This window comes from Aethalodelphis obliquidens, unplaced genomic scaffold (assembly GCF_003676395.1).
Source record: "Aethalodelphis obliquidens isolate GAN/ISIS:26980383/991018 unplaced genomic scaffold, ASM367639v1 scaffold42, whole genome shotgun sequence".
Lineage (NCBI taxonomy): Eukaryota > Metazoa > Chordata > Mammalia > Artiodactyla > Delphinidae > Aethalodelphis > Aethalodelphis obliquidens.
The window spans coordinates 4324921-4343903 of NW_020837986.1; the positions used below are offsets into that span (position 1 = coordinate 4324921).

At 47.7% G+C, this 18983-nt stretch overlaps 1 protein-coding gene across 1 annotated transcript in view; it reads left to right on the forward strand.

The window, feature by feature from the left end:
• Nucleotides 1–18983, forward strand: part of PTPRT (protein tyrosine phosphatase receptor type T) — a 1082400-nt gene that overhangs the window by 787813 nt on the left and 275604 nt on the right. Inside the window, exons 10-11 of the mRNA XM_027078280.1 lie at nucleotides 2312–2513; nucleotides 3854–3956. Coding sequence (XP_026934081.1) covers nucleotides 2312–2513; nucleotides 3854–3956 — 305 coding nt within the window. The remainder of the gene's footprint in view (nucleotides 1–2311; nucleotides 2514–3853; nucleotides 3957–18983) is intronic.

Genomic DNA, 18983 nt, shown 5'->3' on the forward strand with positions numbered 1-18983 from the left:
TTAACCAGCACTTCCTGTGCGTACCCAGGGGAAAAGCCCTCAGACAAAGAGAGGCAGGTGTTTGCAGTGCTTGCCTTTGAGAAGGGCTGGAGTAGGCAGGGTGACCAGGCCCCCCCCAGGGATCTGCTAGATGGGCGCCCCTGCCAGCTCTGCACAATGGCCAATTCCTTCAGTTCTGTACATTTCTCCTCCTGGGCTCACTGCGCTTCAGACAAAGTCTGGCCTCTGTCCTCGACATGTGACATCAGTTGCTACGCTGCACTGCTCCTGCTTCATAGGGGAGAGAGGTTACTGCTTTCTCCAGAACATTTGGTGCCCTAGCCAGAAACAGCCAACTGCTTATTTTTGAAGTAAAGTTGGCATATTACCTTTTCTGCCTGGGTTTGGCCTTCCTGACAAGCATGGGACATTCCTGACAAAAGACAAAGTGATGTGAGGTTGTCTGTGTAGTTGACTTACCTCGTTCTGGAACAGAAGACCTTGAGGACAGGGCCTAGCTTGTGTCCATTGCATCCATTTGCTAGGGCATGGGAGCACACAGTGCAGGTCCTGGAATAGTACAGGAGTATGCGGGGAATGGTTGTGGAGGAGCAAATGAGTGAATGAATGAAACCCAACAGATCTGGGTTTAGTCTTGGGTCAGTGATAGGACACCGAATAACCGTGACAATGCCTGCCAGGTGGCTGCATGTGACAGCAGCATGAATCTCACACAGGACGTTGAGAGAAAGAAGCTGACGCTAAAGAGTACACTCTGTATGATTCCATTTAGATAAAGTTCAAAGGCAGGCAGAGCTCGTCTATGCTGTTAGAAATCAAGGTAGAGGGTATCCATGCTGCGGGGAGGAGGGAAAGGATTGGAAAGGGGCATGAGGGGAAAATCTCGGGTCTGGTAATGTTGTGTCTCTTGATTGGGTGTGGTTAGATGGTCCTGTCCAGTTAGTAAAAATTCATTGAGCTGTATAATTTTCTGTATATATATTATACTCTAATAAAACACTTTTAATAGAACAAACTAGATAAACAAAAAAACCCTGAGTTTGCCTCTTTAACAACTGTGTAATTTAGAAATGTGCTTCTCAGAGTGTGATCCTTGGGGGCCAGTGCCAGGGATGCCAGCTGTTTTGTTACATTCACAGCAGGATAAGTGCAGAAGTTGAAAGTGAGCATCTAGAAACTTTTGAGGGCCTTGACCTTGCTGTGACGCCTGTATGTGTGGTCAGTGGACACGTCTCCTTGCACATAATGTAGAACAGTTTGGTTATTGCCAGACTCACATGATGAGTCACGTGTGATGTGGTCTTTGGATCGTTATGGGTCTGCAGTGGACTGGGAAACAACTGGGTCTTCACCATAGATATTTTGAAAAGCGCTGGTTTAATACAAATTGTTGCCAGTTGAGCCTCAGTTTCTCCAACATTAAAATGAGAATAAATACTCTGACGTACGCAAGGTTTTAGGGAAGAAAGACTAGATAATGCACAAGAAAGCGCCAGAGAGCGCCATGTGCAGTAGGGGGTGCATGAGCTGCAGGGTTTTTTTTTGGGTTTTTTTTTGCGTACACGGGCCTCCCACTGTTGTGGCCTCTCCCGTTGCGGAGCACAGGCTCCGGACGCGCAGGCTCAGCGGCCATGGCTCACGGGCCCAGCCGCTCCGCGGCACGTGGGATCTTCCCGGACCGGGGCACGAGCCCGTGTCCCCTGCATCGGCAGGCGGACTCTCAACCACTGCGCCACCAGGGAAGCCCGTGAGCTGCATTTTTAACTAGGCTTCCAGATAATTCTTATCAGGATGCTACACTTGGACACTGCTCTATGGCCTCATTGTCCAATGTGATGGCCAGTAGCCACACAGGGTCCCTGCGCTTTTGAAATGTGGCTAGTCCAAATGGAGATGCACCATATGGTAAAATATATACTTGATTTCTAAGACCTAATATGAATAAAAGAATATAAAATATTTCATTAATTTTTATGTTGATTGCAGGTTGAAATGCTAACATTTTACATCTACTGTGTTTAACAAAATGTATTACTAAAATTAATTTTACTTTATGTTCTTACTTTTTTTCCTTTAATGTGACTATTAGAAAATTGAAAATTATGTATGTGGCTTAAATTTTACTTCTATTGGATAGCGCTGCTCCAGAGCATTGGGCGGCTGGGATCATCTGTAAGGTGGATGCTAACAGCAGAAGTGCTGACCAAGCTCACACGCCTTCTGCTTTCCTCCCCTGATGTTCCTCCGTATGGACTCCACCCAGCTTCCTGGGTGAGGCACTGATATGTTTGTTTGCCGGCTCCTTGTACAGATCAACTACAAGGCCGTGGGCTCATTGGACCCGAGTGCCGACCTCTCCAGCCAGAGGGGCAAAGTGTTCAAGCTTCGGAATGAAACCCACCACCTCTTTGTGGGTCTGTACCCCGGGACCACCTACTCCTTCACCATCAAGGCCAGCACAGCAAAGGGCTTTGGGCCCCCTGTTACCACCAGGATCGCCACCAAAATTTCAGGTATCTGTCCTAAGAAGGGGAAAGGAAGAAAGGTGGTGGTGGTGGTTTTTTCCATTCCTAATATTCCTGGGAGTGAAAAAGGGCAGAGCCAACCGTCACCATGTGACTTTGGAGCAGCAAGGACAATGCAGTCCCTTGTGTGTCAGTGCTGTAATCTCAGGAAGAAATCCTAATCCATGAACTTCCTAAAGTATAAAAAAATATATCAATTAGACTAGACCAGAGGGAATGCTGAGTGATTCACCAAATAATTTATGTAGCACACAGTTGCCTTAAATAGTACATTTTCCCCACACAGATTGGTTTGTAAAAATGTGATTGATTTTCAAGAGTATTCCTTTTGACAGTGCAGGGCACAGCACAGGTTCTCATGAAACGTCTGATGAATGAATGAACAAACAAATGAGTGAATGACCATTACAGAGCCATAGCAGTCCAGGATGTCACCTGCCATCACCAGTAGGGTGGCCTCCCCCACCAGACAGCATCAAAGCAGAATTATCTCAGACCCCGTTTTTACAATTTACATTTTTTCAGAATACGCGTGCAGTTCTCGTCTGCATCCACATTTTGCATAGATACAGACCCACCGTGTTTTTTGTAGCTTGATGTTTCCACTTATCCTTAAACCATAAGCATCTTCCATGTTGCTACATTGTTTTCATTGTAATGTTCTGTCAAGTGGACGGATGTAATTCAATTAAACATTCCCCTGTGGTTGTATATATTGGGTGCTTCCATGTTTTTATAAAATAACGCTTCAATAAACATGTTACAGAATAAAGTTTAATTCCTTGGCTCGGATTATGACTTTAGGATTAAATTCCAGAAATTGAGATACTGAATTAAAACCGATGTGGGTTTAATAGCTCTTAATACAAATGGCTACATTACCTTCCCAAGGGATTAGATTTAGTTACACTTCCATCAGAAGGGAGGATCTCAGGAAGAAAAAGAAAGATAAGAGGGACTAGTTCATCACTGCTGTAATTTGCATTTGCATTTTAAATACGTTTAGGGTTGACATTCACATTTGCATTCACATCTTTAAGTACTTATATCTCCTGCATTCATCTGTTTATTTGGTGTGGAACTTCTTGATTCAAGAGGGTTACCAGCCACATCATTGCTACCCTTCTGAGGACTCTTCTGTACCTTGAAGGAACCTACAGGCAGGTTGGAAGTCAGGGCCTCCTTTGCTGAAAGCCTGGGATGCCATGTGACTCTCATCCTACCCTTCCCCAAACACCTCCCTTCTAGGCATCCTGAGTGTCTCGAGGGAGGTGATGAGAGGCGTTTGGGACCTTTGCTAAGCTCCCTTCTCTCTGTTCTCTGTCCAGCTCCATCGATGCCTGAATATGACACAGACACCCCACTGAATGAAACAGACACGACCATCACAGTGATGCTGAAGCCCGCTCAGTCTCGGGGAGCCCCTGTCAGGTGAGGAGGGTGCTTACCCTGGCGTTTGCCATTTTCCTACTCTGCACCGTGCACGCCTCCAGCTGAATGATGTCACTGGCAAGGCCCATAGGCTGGCCAGGAGCAAGGCTTCCTGGAGGAAAAGGGTCCGCAGCCCCAAGCCCCGTTCAGAGGGGCTACTGAACCAGGAGCCCTGTCTCCCTACTGTGGGCCACTGGGACTGGTTTAGCGGGAATGTGCTGATGGGGACCTGAGGAGGGCTGGGGGAGAACTTTCTGGAACACACCTATGGTAAATGTATTTAGTCCGTTTGGAGGCCCAGAAACACAGCATCCTGGCAAGATCACCTTTACGTGTCCAACTGCCATTAACAGACAAGTAGACAGATTCACTGAATGCTGAAAACAACCTGCTCAGAGGTTATGAGTGGGACACGACCTCAGGGCTGGTCCACCTTATGGCCTTGGTGTTCCACAGCGGACTTGAATTCAGAGTCATACTGCTGATTTTAACAAGAGGCTGCTGGAGTCCAGGAGTGTATCTACAGCCCAGGCAGTGAAAGCATCTCAGTAGCTAAGCTGATCCCATGGAAGTCCATGGGCTCACGGCTGTCAGGAAGGTGGTCATCTCTTTTAAATAAGCTACACTATGTACAAGGGCAGCAGCTCCGATGTTGACTGCTGGCTTTTGCTCAGAGCTCAAGGGACTACAGACCCTGAAAGCCAAGCAAGAGTGTTGGGTAGAACAGCTTTCAGATTAGCTCAGTTCAGTTCAACGAGCATGCATGGAGTATTTTATATGCCAGGAATGGAGCTGCGTACGGGAGATGAAAACGATTCACTTATTCAGTCATTCGATAAACGTTTCTTGAGCTCTCACTCTGTGTCAGGTACTGTTTAAGTGCTTGGGACAGGCTAGTGAACTAGCTGTGTATAACTCACGCTCTAAAGAAAGTCAAACTCTAGTTAGGGAGACAGAAATGTGAAAACATAACTGCACTACAGGGCATGCTTGTGGAGATGCACGTAGGCCATTACACGAGCTCACAGGAGAGAAGTCCCAGAGGAGGTGACACTGAGCTATATCTTAAATGTTGTCTAAGATTTCACCAGAGTGGTAACAGGGTCCAGCGTGAACAAAGGCATGGAGGAAAGAGGAAGCTTGTCATCGTGGGGAGCAACCAGGAATCGTTAAATCTGCCTTAGCATAAAGGCGAAGGCAGGAGTGGTGGGGTGGGAACAAGGGCCCTGTTTGAGAAGCTCAGCCTTGTTTGAGGGGCCCTGGGGAGCCACTGAATGGCCACATGCGGTGTCTCTTTTATGATACCGTAGGCTGGGAGACCAGCCGGGAAGGAGGCTGTCGAGATGCTCTAGTTGCCTGTTTGCCAACCTGGGTCCAACTCTACCCAGGAATTACAGGCACTGGAGCACGTAGAATCCCCTGCCGGTTTGGAAGTTCCCATCTATTCTCTAGACTTCGGAAAGTGTTCTATCCTAAGTGAGGTGGGTCTTCAGGCCTTCAAACAGGTGTGGATAGAGGTTGTGGGCACCTGAACTAAGAACGTTTGCCTTATATTCCACACATAGGTTGTTCCAGGACTGTCCTACCTGTGATGAGCCAGAGCGGATGGTGGCTCTGACATCACACAAGGAGCTGTTGAGTTACTGTGTTTCTTCCTGTTACTCTTAGGCCGCATTGTCATTTACTTCCCTCTATACACTGAGATACGTTATCCTCCTCTTCAGATGAAGAGACTGAGGCAGAAATGCGCCAGGGCACACAGACAGGGAGTGGGAAGGCTGAGCTTGGACACACGTCCTCCACATGCCCAATCACACGTTCCATCTTGGCCACCCGTGTCTCACCTCCCCTTCACAGCTCTTACCTGTGTCATACAGCAGCATTGGGCATGTTTCAGAGTCTCGGAAAGCTTCCCAGATGGCAAGAGTCTGGCCCAGAAAAGAGAAGCCCAGTATTGTACAAGTTAGCAGCTGACCCAGGGTCAGAGGCCAGATCTGCCCTAAAACCCAGGACCTTTCTGTGGTAGACCCAAGTGTCACCTTTCATTGCTACAAGCCTACAAAACTGTCAGCAAAAGAGCCTGGTCAGCTGGCACCCCTGGTGGCGGTGGATTCAGCCCAGCTTCCCACAGTCTTCTGGCTGCTGTGTGGGGCAATGAAAAGGATGTGAGTTCGGTGGCAGTGAACCTGGGTTCAAATGCTGACCTAATGCTGCTGTGTGACCTTGGGCAAGATACTTAATCTCTCTGAACCTCAGTTTTCCTTATCTGGAAAGAAGACACTGGCGATATTTCACCAAAGCTTAATGGGATGTACATGTGAGCCAAAGCAGCGCAGGCTGTCAGAGAGTTAGTTCCTTTGTTAGCTTGGCTTCTTCTCTGTGGAACTTAGGAAGCTCTGTGCAAAATGGTTTTTGCAAATCCACCCCTCTATAGGGTCACAGTGTTGCCCACTTCCTTCCTGTTCAAATTTCCAAAGACCCTGATTTCAGGGTGGGGAAGGAGGTGCTTTGCTTTTTCCTTAAGAGCCCCTAACTTCTTTCTGGCACACATTCAGAAAAATGTCTTTTCTAGTTGTCCTGAGAAAGAAGTAATCTGTGTCCTTCCTAGTGATAGGAATAAAGTTAATTTTTGTACAGAGGATCAGGGACCCATCCTCAGGATGAATCAGATTATATGTCCGTGAACCTCTGAAAACTCCTCAAAGCCAGCTGAACACAGATGGGAGTAATTGTCACCATGTTTTATTGGGCAACTCCTATGATCCAAGAATTTAATCTCTACTAACCTATGAGTAGTACTATTATCTCCCTGTTGGAAATGAGGAAACTAAAGTTCAAGGTCACAGAGTCTGTAAGTGTTGAGGCCAGGACTCGTACCCAGGCCTGCCTGACTCCAGAGACCAGCAAACATCCCAAACCAATGTTCTTGGGAAAGCTTTTCTAGCCTCCACAGAGAGAAGCCCCTTACATTTTCCTTCTGAGCCTACAGACTTAGTCTGCACGTCTGTTTAATGAGCTTGTGCATCCTAAGACCACAGTAAATTAGTAGGTGGGAATGGAAATGCCCCAGTAGCGGGGAGAAATGACAGTTGGCAGGGAGCGAAAAAACAGGACAACTCTACAAAACCGACACAGGGACTCAAGAAACAAGGAGGTCCACATGCCGTAGCCCCTGCTGCCCCTCACAGCCACGGGTATTCATTTGTTGTTCCTGGTTCACCCTAAAAAATGTACCATTGGGTCCCACGTCTTCAAGTTAAAAGAGCCAACTAGCTTCCATTTGATGAGCACGCGCCGGCCGAGTGCCTGTCACTATATGTAAATGGTTTGCAACGTCACAGCATCGCCGTAATAGCCTCCCCATTGTGCAGATATGGAAACTGAGATACATGGAAGCTAAGTGCATTGACCCAAGCCATGAAAAGAGCAAGTGGTGCAGGCAGAATTTAAACCCTGTTCAGTCGCCCCTAAGCCAACACTCACATCTCTCTAGCCACGCCACCTCCCTAGGAGAAAGTCATATGTGATGTATTTTGGTGACATTTCCATCGGAAACAAATTTAAAATAAATGTCACTGCTCAAAGGGGCAATGCCTGGTGTCTGGAAGAGTCTGACTGCTTTTCTTCTCAAGGCTCTAGATCACTGAGGGTGGGTAGACACTGAGTTTCTGGAGTTATTTTCAGACAGTTGCTTGGGCATTTGCCAGGAAGGGAAGAGACTCATCAGTGCCAGCCAGCAAGGCTTCTGGGACGACCGCAGTGACAGCAGTGGAATATCACAGTAGACTTCAGTTACTTTAACCCTTTGTCACCTTGAACTCTGGGCACTGGAGTGCCCCGTGGGAGGCAGCTGACCATTAAGTCATTCAACAAATATTTATTGAGCAGGAACTGAGGTAAGCAATGAGGATACAGCAGGAAGCAAGAGAGACACACACCTGTCGTGCTGAGGCTTATCCAGTAAGTGTACATGTGAACGGGGCAGGGAGGGGACCATTAAGCCATTAAGGAAACAGAATAACGAAACCGGCAAAACAAGATAACATGAAGCCAGTACAGACAGTGACTGTATTGACTGAGAGGAAGAGTAGATGGGCTGGAGAGATGGGCACAACCCAGGCAAGTGGACCAGTGTGGAGCCCTGCAGGCAGGGGAAGCACGAGCCTTGAGAAAACAGCAAACTCACTCTGTGACCACAGGACACTGAGAGCTCCCTAGATGCACTGGGTCAGGGATGCCCGGAATCGTGTTTTATAGTTGATAGTTCCTTTCATTCCATTGTAGCATCTGACCGTCACTCACCCAGTGGCTAAGCTGCACAGGAAACACCATCTCCATTTTAGAGGAGAAGCTGAAATCTGAGATGTTAAGTGATTGGCCCAAGGTCACAGAGCTCATTACACGTAGAGCCAGTCCACGGACCTAGCTTCCTGCCTCCGAGTTCACTGTTCTGAGTTCCTCGTGCCTGGGATGTCACGTGATGCCCGGGTGACCTTCTGGTGGGATGCTGTGGAGTGAATCTCTTCCACCTAGGGAACGACGGGTAGACAAGACAATTCTGGTTGCGTGGGCGCAGCCAGTAACTTGTGAGGCCCGGCATAACTCTGAGTGGAGAGTCTTCCTGTTCTCCAACAGACTCACAGCTGAGCCTCAGCCTCCAGGCCACACCCACACAGGCTGTTCTTCCTCCTTCTGCCAGTAATGCTCTGACCCTAGTTGAGCCGAACTCCAGCCCTGCTGTACTGCTTGCTGCCCCTCTGAAGCCCTGTGGCTCTGACTCTGACTGGTAGGACTGAGCATACAGGGAGGCGAGGAGGCGGGGAGGGAAGATGGCCATGCGGGGTCCTGCACCCTCATCCCTCCAGCCAAACCACCTTGGCAGTGTGGCCTCCTTTTCTAATACTCCACAATGGAGATGTATTGCTTTTGCATTGCTTTCCCCAGGCCTTCAAAGATTTATTGGTTTTTAAGTGACAGAATCCCAGAATTGCTTAAAAGATCAATCAAATAGTGACTAGAATCTAATATTCAGCTCGGCACACGCCAAGGCTTCTTCCCCCACACCCCACCTGTCGTGCTGATGTAACTGTAGTAACCTTCATAAGAAAGGAACTCGGCCGTGAATTAACCACCCATAATGCAGTCCCTGAAGGGAAGTCCAGGGCGGAGCCCCAGATTCTGTAGCAGACCCTCCTCTGGATCCCCAGCGGGCTTTCTTGAAGATGCCTTCCCCACCCCAGCCCCTGCTCTCTCCTTCCCATCCCATCAGTCCCTGGGAGCTTCGGGATTGTCTCTTTCTTCTCCCTCTGCCACTCTCCACCCCACTCTCCTGACCTGCCAGGACGGCTTTCTGGTCTGCCTGTCGTAAGTTCCTCTTTCTTCAATCCCTCCCCCACCAAGCTGCTGGACTGGTGTTTTGGAAGCACAGATTGGATCAAGTTAACTTTCCTGCTTAAAATTCTTAAATGGGTCACTGGCTTCCTACCGCATTATGTTCACACTCCTTAGCGTGGAATTCAAGGCCCATCTGAATCTGGTTCTGACCTTCGTTTCTGATTCCATTTCCTTTTACTCTGTCCCTTTAGCAGGTTTTCCTCAACAGCGCCATGTACGCTTCCTTCATCATTCTTTCATGAGCTTTTAATTGTGTTATACATTTGTTTGTATGTTTTCTTTGGTTTCGTTTCTTGCATGCCCCTCACTAGACTGTGAGCTCCAGGCAACCTGGAAGTTTGACACTAATGGATTCCTTTCCCTGGGACAGGGTCTGGCTTTCGTAGGTAGTCCAAAAAACAAACAAAAAAACAGAAAAAAACAACAGCTAAGTGAGTAAGGAATTCAGCAAATCTGGTGGTACCTGGTAGTTACAGGGTACTGGGACAGTAGAGATGCACTGTCTTTACCTGCCTCCTTTTCTGCGAGAGCTCAGTCCAATAGAAATGCCTGCGTTGACGGAAATGTGCTATATCTGCTGTCTGGTAGAGTCCTCACTAACCACACGTGGCTGTTAAGCGCTTGAAATAGGACTAGTGCAATGAAGGAACTGAGCTTTAAAATTTTTATTTTCATTCATTTAAATATAAAGAATCACACATGCTCGTGGCTGCCGTTTGGACGTGCAGGTCTATAGGTAAGAGAAAGAGTAAAAGAAACAACGCGGGTGAGCCTGTGTACTTGGTTGGAGGTGGGTATGAGCGTTCAGTGCGGAGGCAGCCATCATTATCCTGGTGAGCTCAGGGGCCAGGAGGCCTTCCTGGAGGCAGTATTGCCTGAGACCTGCCAGAGGAGGGGGAGCGTGGCCCAGGAGGAAGCGACATGTGCAGGAGCTGAGGTAGAGGAGGTGCATGTTGTGTTCGGGGCACAGAGATGAGGAGAGAGGCAAAGAAGTGGGCAAGAGCTATAGGTAAAGATCTTCACTTGGGATCTGGACTTTGTCCTGAAGGGTACGGGGAGCATTGGCAGGCTTCTCTAAGCAGTCCAGCCCTTGTCTGTGCCATTCTCTCTTCCAAGCACGGCATCCTCCACCTCCCCAGCATCCGGGTCAAATCTGCCGTATCCGGGACCATCTCCCATCCTGCAGCAAGATGCACCAGCTCTGCCCTGGGCTCCCACGCTGCCCTGTTCCCTCCCCTGCGGGGGACTTGCAGTTTCAGTCTCTACCAGCCTGTGACCTCCTTGGGGGCAGGAACTGGGGTCCCACAGGCTCCCACCTGAGATCTCTCATGTTCTTCCTGCCACAGCTGACTTCCCAGCTGGATACACTGGAACAGCAGAAGCTCCTAGAATGAGATCCCCGTATGCAGTTGACTTATCTGATGGCTCAGGGTCAGATTCTTAATTTCTCTGAACCTCAAGCTGCTTGTTCGTAAAATGGGAATACCCACGTCACAGATTGTTTTAAAGGTCAAATAAGCTAAACTATGTAAAGTGTCACTGGTAGTTGTTCAGTTTGCCCCTGGGGTTGGCCAAGCTGTTGAGACAAGGGCTGGCTGCCTGCCCTGGGTAGTCCTGGCAGGATTATTCTCAGAGTCCTGCTGCAGCGGATGCCTGTTTGCTAGGTGTCCTTTACCACTGTGTAAGATTCACTGCAAGATGGTGCTGGCGTGCATGTGACGTGTCAGGGAATGTGCAGTTGTCTCCAGGGGTGTCACAAAATCCTCACAACGATTCTCAAAAATGGCTTCTCAGATTTGAGCACCTTTCAGAATCACCAAATCAAGCAGACAGGGCTAGGAGGCGTCAACCACTGAAGGACCAGCACAACGAGGAGTAAGGGCAGTGCCCTCTACTTGGAGATGCCACTTGGTGTTGTGAAATCAAAGTGAGCAGATCCAAAGCCCCTCAGGAAGGGGTGTGGAGACTCCCATGAGCTCCCTGAACTGAGACCTTATAAATGCTGGGGCCAGAGCGGGTACATGGAGTCAGAACCAAGCAGGAGAGGTGAGACCAGATCCTAGGAGGTGAATCGTGTTTATCTGTTCACTCATTCATTTGTTTATCAATTCATTAACTAATTCAGTCAATAAATACTTCGAATTTCAGCAAACAACCAGACACCGTGCTGAGCACTGGAGACCCAGAAATGAGCTAAACAGGCCCACACGCTGCTGCCATCCTAATGGCAGATGCAGCTCTGAACTAACAGTGCCACAGACACTCATGACAGACTGTTGTCAGCTGTAGCCCATTCTCATGGGGTCCATGTCACCTCCCCATCCCACCTCTGATTTCAGCTGTGGCTAAGCTGGATAGTTCCATGCAGTTATAGGATCCCACCTCCAGCACCAGCACCCACCCCTTTTTTTTTCCTGCCTTTTGGCTCTAATTCTTTCTCCAAAGCCCCGTGGATCTGGCTTTGTCTGAGCAAGCAGGTACAGCTGAGGAACGCAAATAATTTAGTGCTACAGGGGAACTCTCAGCTAGTGTGGGATGAGAATCCAGGCATCAGAGCCTTGCCTCCCATCCTTTGAAAGGACCATTCTGAGGTGCATGCCACACTCCCGCAGTAGGACTGAGCCCCGGGTTCCCACAATGGGAGCCTGCTCGACAGCGCACACTTTGTTGGTTTTTCTTCCTCCTATGTCTCACTTTTTCCTATAAGAGGTGGATCAGCCCCAGATGGGGTGGTCAAGTGATAATGTGAGAGAAGCTGAAAGGAGGCCGGTAGGACTGCAGTGGGGAGAAAATGCAAGAGAGGATGGCACGTGATGAGATTGGATGTGAAAGGGCCAGGTAACCCAGGGCTGTGTTGTTACCGTAGCAAGGACTTTTATACTAAGAGCAATGAGGCATCAGAGAAAGGATTTTAAGCAAGTGAACAGTATGACCCATCTTTTTTAAAAGGTCTTTCTGGCGTCGGTGTGGAGAACAGATCAGAGAGGACAAGAGCGGTCCAGAGGAAGAGTTGGGATCAGTTATAGTTGTCCCAGTGAGAAATGAAGGTGATGGACGTCCAGTAGTTGAGGAGGTAACAGGGGCGAGCCTTGGCGATGACTCCTCTGTGGGGCGGGGGGTGGGTATAAAGGACAAAGACATTGTCCAGGGTGGCTCCCAGGTTTCTAGATTGGTTAATGGGGTGGATGATGGTGCCGTTCTCTGAGCAAAGGAACACAGAGGGAGGGAAAGGTCTATGAGGATACTTTATCCAGGAGGGGCCAACGGTGGTAAAGGTGGTCTGGGAACTGAAAGGGAGAGTTACGAACCAACTGGGCACGGACAGGCTGGGACCAGATGCATGGTTTGGCGAGCCCTGGGGACCTCTGGGGGACCTTCTCCAAGGTCAGTTAGGACTTGCGGCTCGCTTTCCTGGGCTGCTTGAGGCATAGTGCACAGAGGGTGCAGCTCTGGCTTGGAGGGCCAGGGGTATGTCACACTGAATACCAGGAGACAGTGTGACATGGCAAATGGCTTCTAAGGTCACTGCAAGTTCTCTTCACTGCCTGATGAGAATCCCTGATCCAGCTGCATTTGACAGGTACGGCTAGTTAAGACTAGAAATTCTGAAATACGGAGTGATGAGCTCCAGTATGAACTGGAGATCCAGCCGGCTTTTAAAGAAAGAAGAAAGTTTGTTGGGAAGTAAAGGAAACAATTGACAAATTTCCTCCAGGATTCCTTTAATGACTGTGAAGCCCAGAGTGGGGTCACGTGAAGCAACCACAGTAGGGTTTTGCTGGTCCATGGAGCTGCAGTGAGCAAAACTGGCATCATTACCATCTGATTCTCAGATATCAGCATGTGATGGTGTCCTGTTAAGGTAGGGGAGATGAAAATTCAGAGGACTTATTAACGTGGGGCAGCCTGAGGAGTTCATGAGACCCTGTCCACGCTGGTAGAGATGAGAAACTGCGACTACATTGAGATGTTCTTTCTTGAAACATCACTTGATTCACTCAGTTCCCCAGCTCTCTGGGCTGCCTCTGCCGGGGTCTGGAGATCAGGAGTACTGTGATGTGGGGAGATGGGAAAGAGGCACTCCCCTATAAACTGTGAGATTTAGCTCTGCAAGTAATAGCACTTTGCCAAGTCTCACAGCCTGCTGGGATTTCATCACACCGGATTAGGAAAGAGGAGGAGCCACACAGGAGAAGAAGCAACCGAAATAAGGAAAAATGGGATAAATGCTACTGCAGAGCTATACGCACTGGGGCTGTCCCACACTCTAAATATGGCAGCTAATGGGACGTGTAACTATGATTAAAGAGACTTGTAACTACTACCAGTGAAACTACCAAGGGGACTCCAGGTGTGGCCCAGAGCTGCACTCAGAAAGATCATCCAGGAAAACAAAAGGGAAGAAGGGTGAAACCCAAATAATTGAGGAGGGTTTGCATTCGCTTCAGCACATCCTAACTGCATCGCGGGTCTTCTTTGATCAGCCCCTCAAGCAACCCAGCTTCCCAAGAATTGGCTCTGGTATTAAATGATGCTGGATCATGTTCCTTAGGCTCAAACCAAGGAGGAGAAAACAGGTATTTCAGGAGGAATATTTTAAATGGAGCAGGCTCAGTTGCTGAAACACGAAGAACGAAGGAGTGTTCTATTTTGGACCGTCTGCCATCTGGACAGATGGAGACAGAGACTCTTACTGGTGTGAGGGAAAGGAGAGTGTGGTCGCCATGTTCACCTCCTACCATAGGACTATTTAAGTTCCCCAAACCTGGAGTGCTGGCGAGGCATCAGAGCAGGGGGTTAGATTTGGGAATCATTAACATCCAGGTGGTGTTTGAAGCATGGGAGGAGCGGCTGAGCTTATCCAGGAAGAGTGTAGACTAACAAGACGGAGCTCTGTGAAACTCTATCAAGGAACCACACAGGAGATGGAGAAGGAGTGGCCAAAGAGGTAGAAGAAAAACCAGGGCAGATTTAAAACATGAAAGCCAAAGGAAGAATAATTTAAAGAAAAGGAGATGGTTGACATGTTGTGATTTGATTTTCTCTAAGAGCTCCAAGCAGCTCTTACAGTGGAAAAGAAGGAAGACACATAACTTGACCCAGGACATGGGAAAAGGAAGATGATGATATCAACCAAAGTGCTTAAAAGTGGACCATATGGTCCAGGCTTGATTAAAAATGTTTATGAAGGTAGATGTGCAAATAATGGAGATACTGAGGGCCAGGCGACCTCAATGCTGTTGAAGAATCTGTGCCGAGGGTCCAAAGCTGGGAGAGGCCGGAAAGGCAAGATACTGATATTTAGATAATAAGATGATCGAAGCTTCAGTAATGGAACCCTGCTATGGGGTAACATGGCTCTGGGTGTGACTGTGTCGGCAGTGATGGTAGATGGATGGTAATGGATTCAAGGCGAAGCCAAGTATTTTAAAGAACAAAGAGGCCAGGCTATGGATGGTAGGGCTGTCTAAGTAGATGTAGTTCTTATAATGCTAAACTTCCCACCCTGAGGAACTGGTGAGACCCTTCACAAGGGCACCAGTGACTCTGCGTGACGCCGCTCCTGGGTCTCACTTTTTCTCCCACTTGTTTTCTGCTGACCTTCACTTCTCACACCCTTCTGGGCCCTGTGACCGTTTGCATCACTGCTTTGCCTCAGATCTTGCGCAGCTGATAACGGATGGCTCTCAGTTTCTCTCTCTGCCATCACGCAGAGGTCAGACTTTCAAGTTGGCCTCCATCGAGTGCATTTCCCTAGCCCAGTCTCTTGATGTTCTTCTGAGCTAGTGCGTGGATCTGTGCCACATTAGAATCCAAGGGGGTTTCCTCTCATCCAAAAAGCATTCTGCACGATGCTCGCTCCTGCTGCCTGCGGGTGCTCAGACCTGCCTCCTTTCAGCAGCAGTGAGAGAGGTGACCCTGAAAGCCCTGGCTTTTTAGTAGGAATAGAACTCCTTAAAGGTTAGAGTCTCCAACCATTAGGCAGAAGAAATTTGTACTTACCCCCTTTCACAGTACAACCCATCCTTTTCGTGCCTGGCCACAGCTGCTTGGGGTTTGCTGTTTAACTAGTGCATTTCTACTTGGGTGTAGGCTCACCAAGCAACTTACAAAGGTTATAAATGTATTAAGTAAATATTCATGGCCGGGGCAAGGGGTAGCAGCCCCAGTAGCACAAGGAGGGGTCAAGGGCAAAACTTCAGACCTACACAGTCCGATCCTGTAGCCACCGCTATGTGAGGCTATTTAAATTTAAATTAATTAGAATTAAACAAAATGAAAACTTCAGTCCATTAGTTGCACTGTCCACATTTCACGTGCTCAGTAGGCAGATGTGGCTAGTGGTTACCATATTGAACAGCACTTCCATCACCACAGAAAATTCTATCTGACTGCATTGCTCTAGACTCTGGGAGGGCTGGTAGAAAGAGGCCAGGGCCCATATTTGGTTTCCAACAGGCTATTATATTAATGTAGGTACTTGAAGCCGTAGGTAAAGGTCAGGAATCCTGTTCTGAGAAATAAGAAATATAAGGGGGGGCTTCAAAGGCAGAACATATAAGTCTCCCCAAAAGCCAGAGGAGACCTTTGACTGGGCTGACTTGCTGCTGAGACCCTGACCTACTGAACTGGATTTCCCAAATTCCATTGCATCACCCTTGCCTGGGATAAAGTCTGGGAAATGGTTTAACCCCAGAGTTTTCAAACTTTATCGGCTATCAGAATCACCAGGAGACCTAGTAAATACAGAGACCCTGCCCATCCCTAGGGGTAATGAAATTGGTCCCAAGAATCTGCATTTTGAACAGGCTCCCAGATGATGATGATGATCCTGCTGGTCTTGAACCACAACTTGAGTACCACCGGTCTAGCCTATAGGTAGACTCAGGTTTCGAGAAAAGAGACTGTAACGGGAAACCAAGTATTTTCCTCTATGGTGCCAGTTGTTTGTTCATTCTCATGATGTGGGGAAGCAATTCTTTTACATCTGATTGTAGAGTTGCCCCTGTGGGTTTTACAGCTTTTGGAACTCTTACGTCTTTTTTGATGGATGTTTCAACATGCAGATCAACAGTTTTAGCTTGTAAGGTCTGAGCTGGGATTCCTGCCAGCTTATTTCTCTATCCCTGTCCGCATGGGGGCTAAAAACATACCCCTTTTTTCTTATGGTGACGACAGTGACTGGTGTCTGAAATACATGCTGTGTTGTTGCATGCTGATAGCATATCTGAATATATCACTTTTGTGCAGATACTGGGGCTTAGGTAGAAGACAGATGCTGGGTGAGACTGAGAGTCAGTCTCTGAACAAATCTGTATTCTTTCATGGAAGGCTAGAGCAGCCTGGGAGGAAACAAATCCATTTCCAACTTTCACTCTACAAAACGTTCCATATTTTCTTAGATCAGACAAAATATATTGAGTGCCAGAATGCTACTGCGATATGGGCGCGTCACTCAGCTGGCTTGGGAATCTGTATGCATTGTCCCCCTGGGCCAGTTTTGATTATGTTCTTTTTTCCTTTTATTGCAGTCAGCAAATCTGAATTTGCTATTGTGGGGAGAGCAGGAAGAAGAGGGAAAAAAAGGAAGGTTTTTAACCTTCAGAAAGCTCAGAGGTTCAGTCTGAATAAGCACAAAAACTTTTCCGTGTGCTTCTGAATTCCTTGAATTTGCAGAACTGCTCAGAATCCCAAGAGAACTACCTTCCACAGAGGATTCAGGCCCCACTTTGAGCTAAAAGGCAGAGCTGAAGTTAAGAGAGAGGATCAGAATTAGGGAAAGTGGGAATAGGAATCAGTGGGGAAAAAATAAGGAGTTTGGTCCCCATCCAGACTGTTTCAGCCTATTGTTCAGTTTCTTCAATTCAAAGCCATCTGCTCCCCATGGCTCTCAGATAACGTCTCCCCTGCCAGGACACCCTTTTCCTGCTTAATTGAAGTTAGTCTCCAAGAATAGTTGTCCAAAGCAGTTCCCAATGGTGGGAATGTTTTGAAAGTCACAGTAGGAGTTGAAGTTTTTGGTTGCAGACGTCTACACATGAGCCAGATGTTCAAAAGGCATCACGTGGTCTGCAACAGCCTTCATATTTCCAAAGCCAGGAGTTCTCTCATTGGCCTCCGTGGCTCACAAATGGCTCCTTTGAAACTGTCACCGTCTCTCCATTCGAGGACCTGTAATACGGCCAGTGTGAAGGGAAACAATCACTTCCATTCAGGTTTAGAGCAATGTGTTTCCCAGGCTTAATTATACCACAGGTATATCAATTACAGAAACATGTTAATGCTCCCATGATTAAAATTATAGAGTGCCTAATTGAAAAAGCATAAACTAAATTGAAGAATTCCTAATTATAGTTTGCTTTGAGGTGTTAATTTCCTCCATAACGAATGCGTAATTTCTTGGAAGCTAAACAGGTAGCCTCTTGTGTCAGCACGTAGGCTGCAGGCAGATGGGCTAGGGTTGTAATCTTTCAGTTCAGCAAGTTGACAAGGGAGGCTTAGTTCAGGGGGGAGAGCATTGAAAGGGAGCTTGGGGAAGTGGTAGAACTGGTGAAATTGACAAACCAAGGTCTACCTAGTGGGTATCTGGACCAAGGGAAGATGAGGAGCCCTTGGAAAACGTTTTCCACCTGCTTTTCTCTTCCTTCTCCAAAGTCTCAACACTTATCCCAGTTAGTTTTTTGTGCCTGTAAGACAGTGGTTCTCAAAATTTGGTCCTGGACCAATGTTATTATCTGAGAATTTGTTAGAAATGCAAATACTCAGGCCCCTCCCCCTGACCTGCTGAATCACGAACTCTGGGGATGGAGCCCATCTGGCTGTTTTAACAAGGCCTCCAGAAGATTCTGATACATGCCGGAGTTTGAGAAGCACAGTTCTGAGGAGTTGGGTCCCAGATAGCCAAAGTCACATCCAGCTGAGCTTTCTTGAACTCCTTCTCTGGATCAGAACCTGTGATTGGTGACTTCCCAAGCATCATTTCATTTTATACTCCCAACATCACACTGAAGTAGACAAAAATGCTCCCCCTTTCTCAGGTGAGAAAACTGAGATGCAGAGAAGTTGGCTTGCGCAGCTCATATCTTTGAGAGCTGTAGGCCTTGTCTGTAAGCTTTTATGAGGACTCAGATGCATTACATTGTCCCTTTTTTTCATTGTTGTTACATAGTTTTCATCAATATCTTTACTGATGAGTGGGTTTTCGAAGCAGTGTAGAGCTGGAGGCTGAACCTCTTCTGAGAATGACTTCCAGGTGAGCCACGACTTTGCTAATGTTGAGTCTGATTGTAGGACGAGGAAGGGGGCTCCTATATTTGAAATAATTGCTATTAATGGCATAGTTTGTTAGTATGCATTCTTTCTGAATAGTGATGTGAATTCTAAGTATAAAAGGCCACAGCTCGAAAAGATACTCCTTGATTTTTGGAAGGAACTCCCCTTGCATAGTGACCCAAGCAGCTGTGAGCCCCCTGTTAGGGACTTTGGGGACCAGACGAAGTAAGACATACTCTGTCTCCATCTCCTCTTTACAGACATCTTGGTTTTCTCAGGTTCCTGTTTTCTAGTCTAGACACATCAGGGACTCTGTGTGTGTGTGTGTGTGTGTGTGTGTGTGTGTGTGTGTGTGTGTGT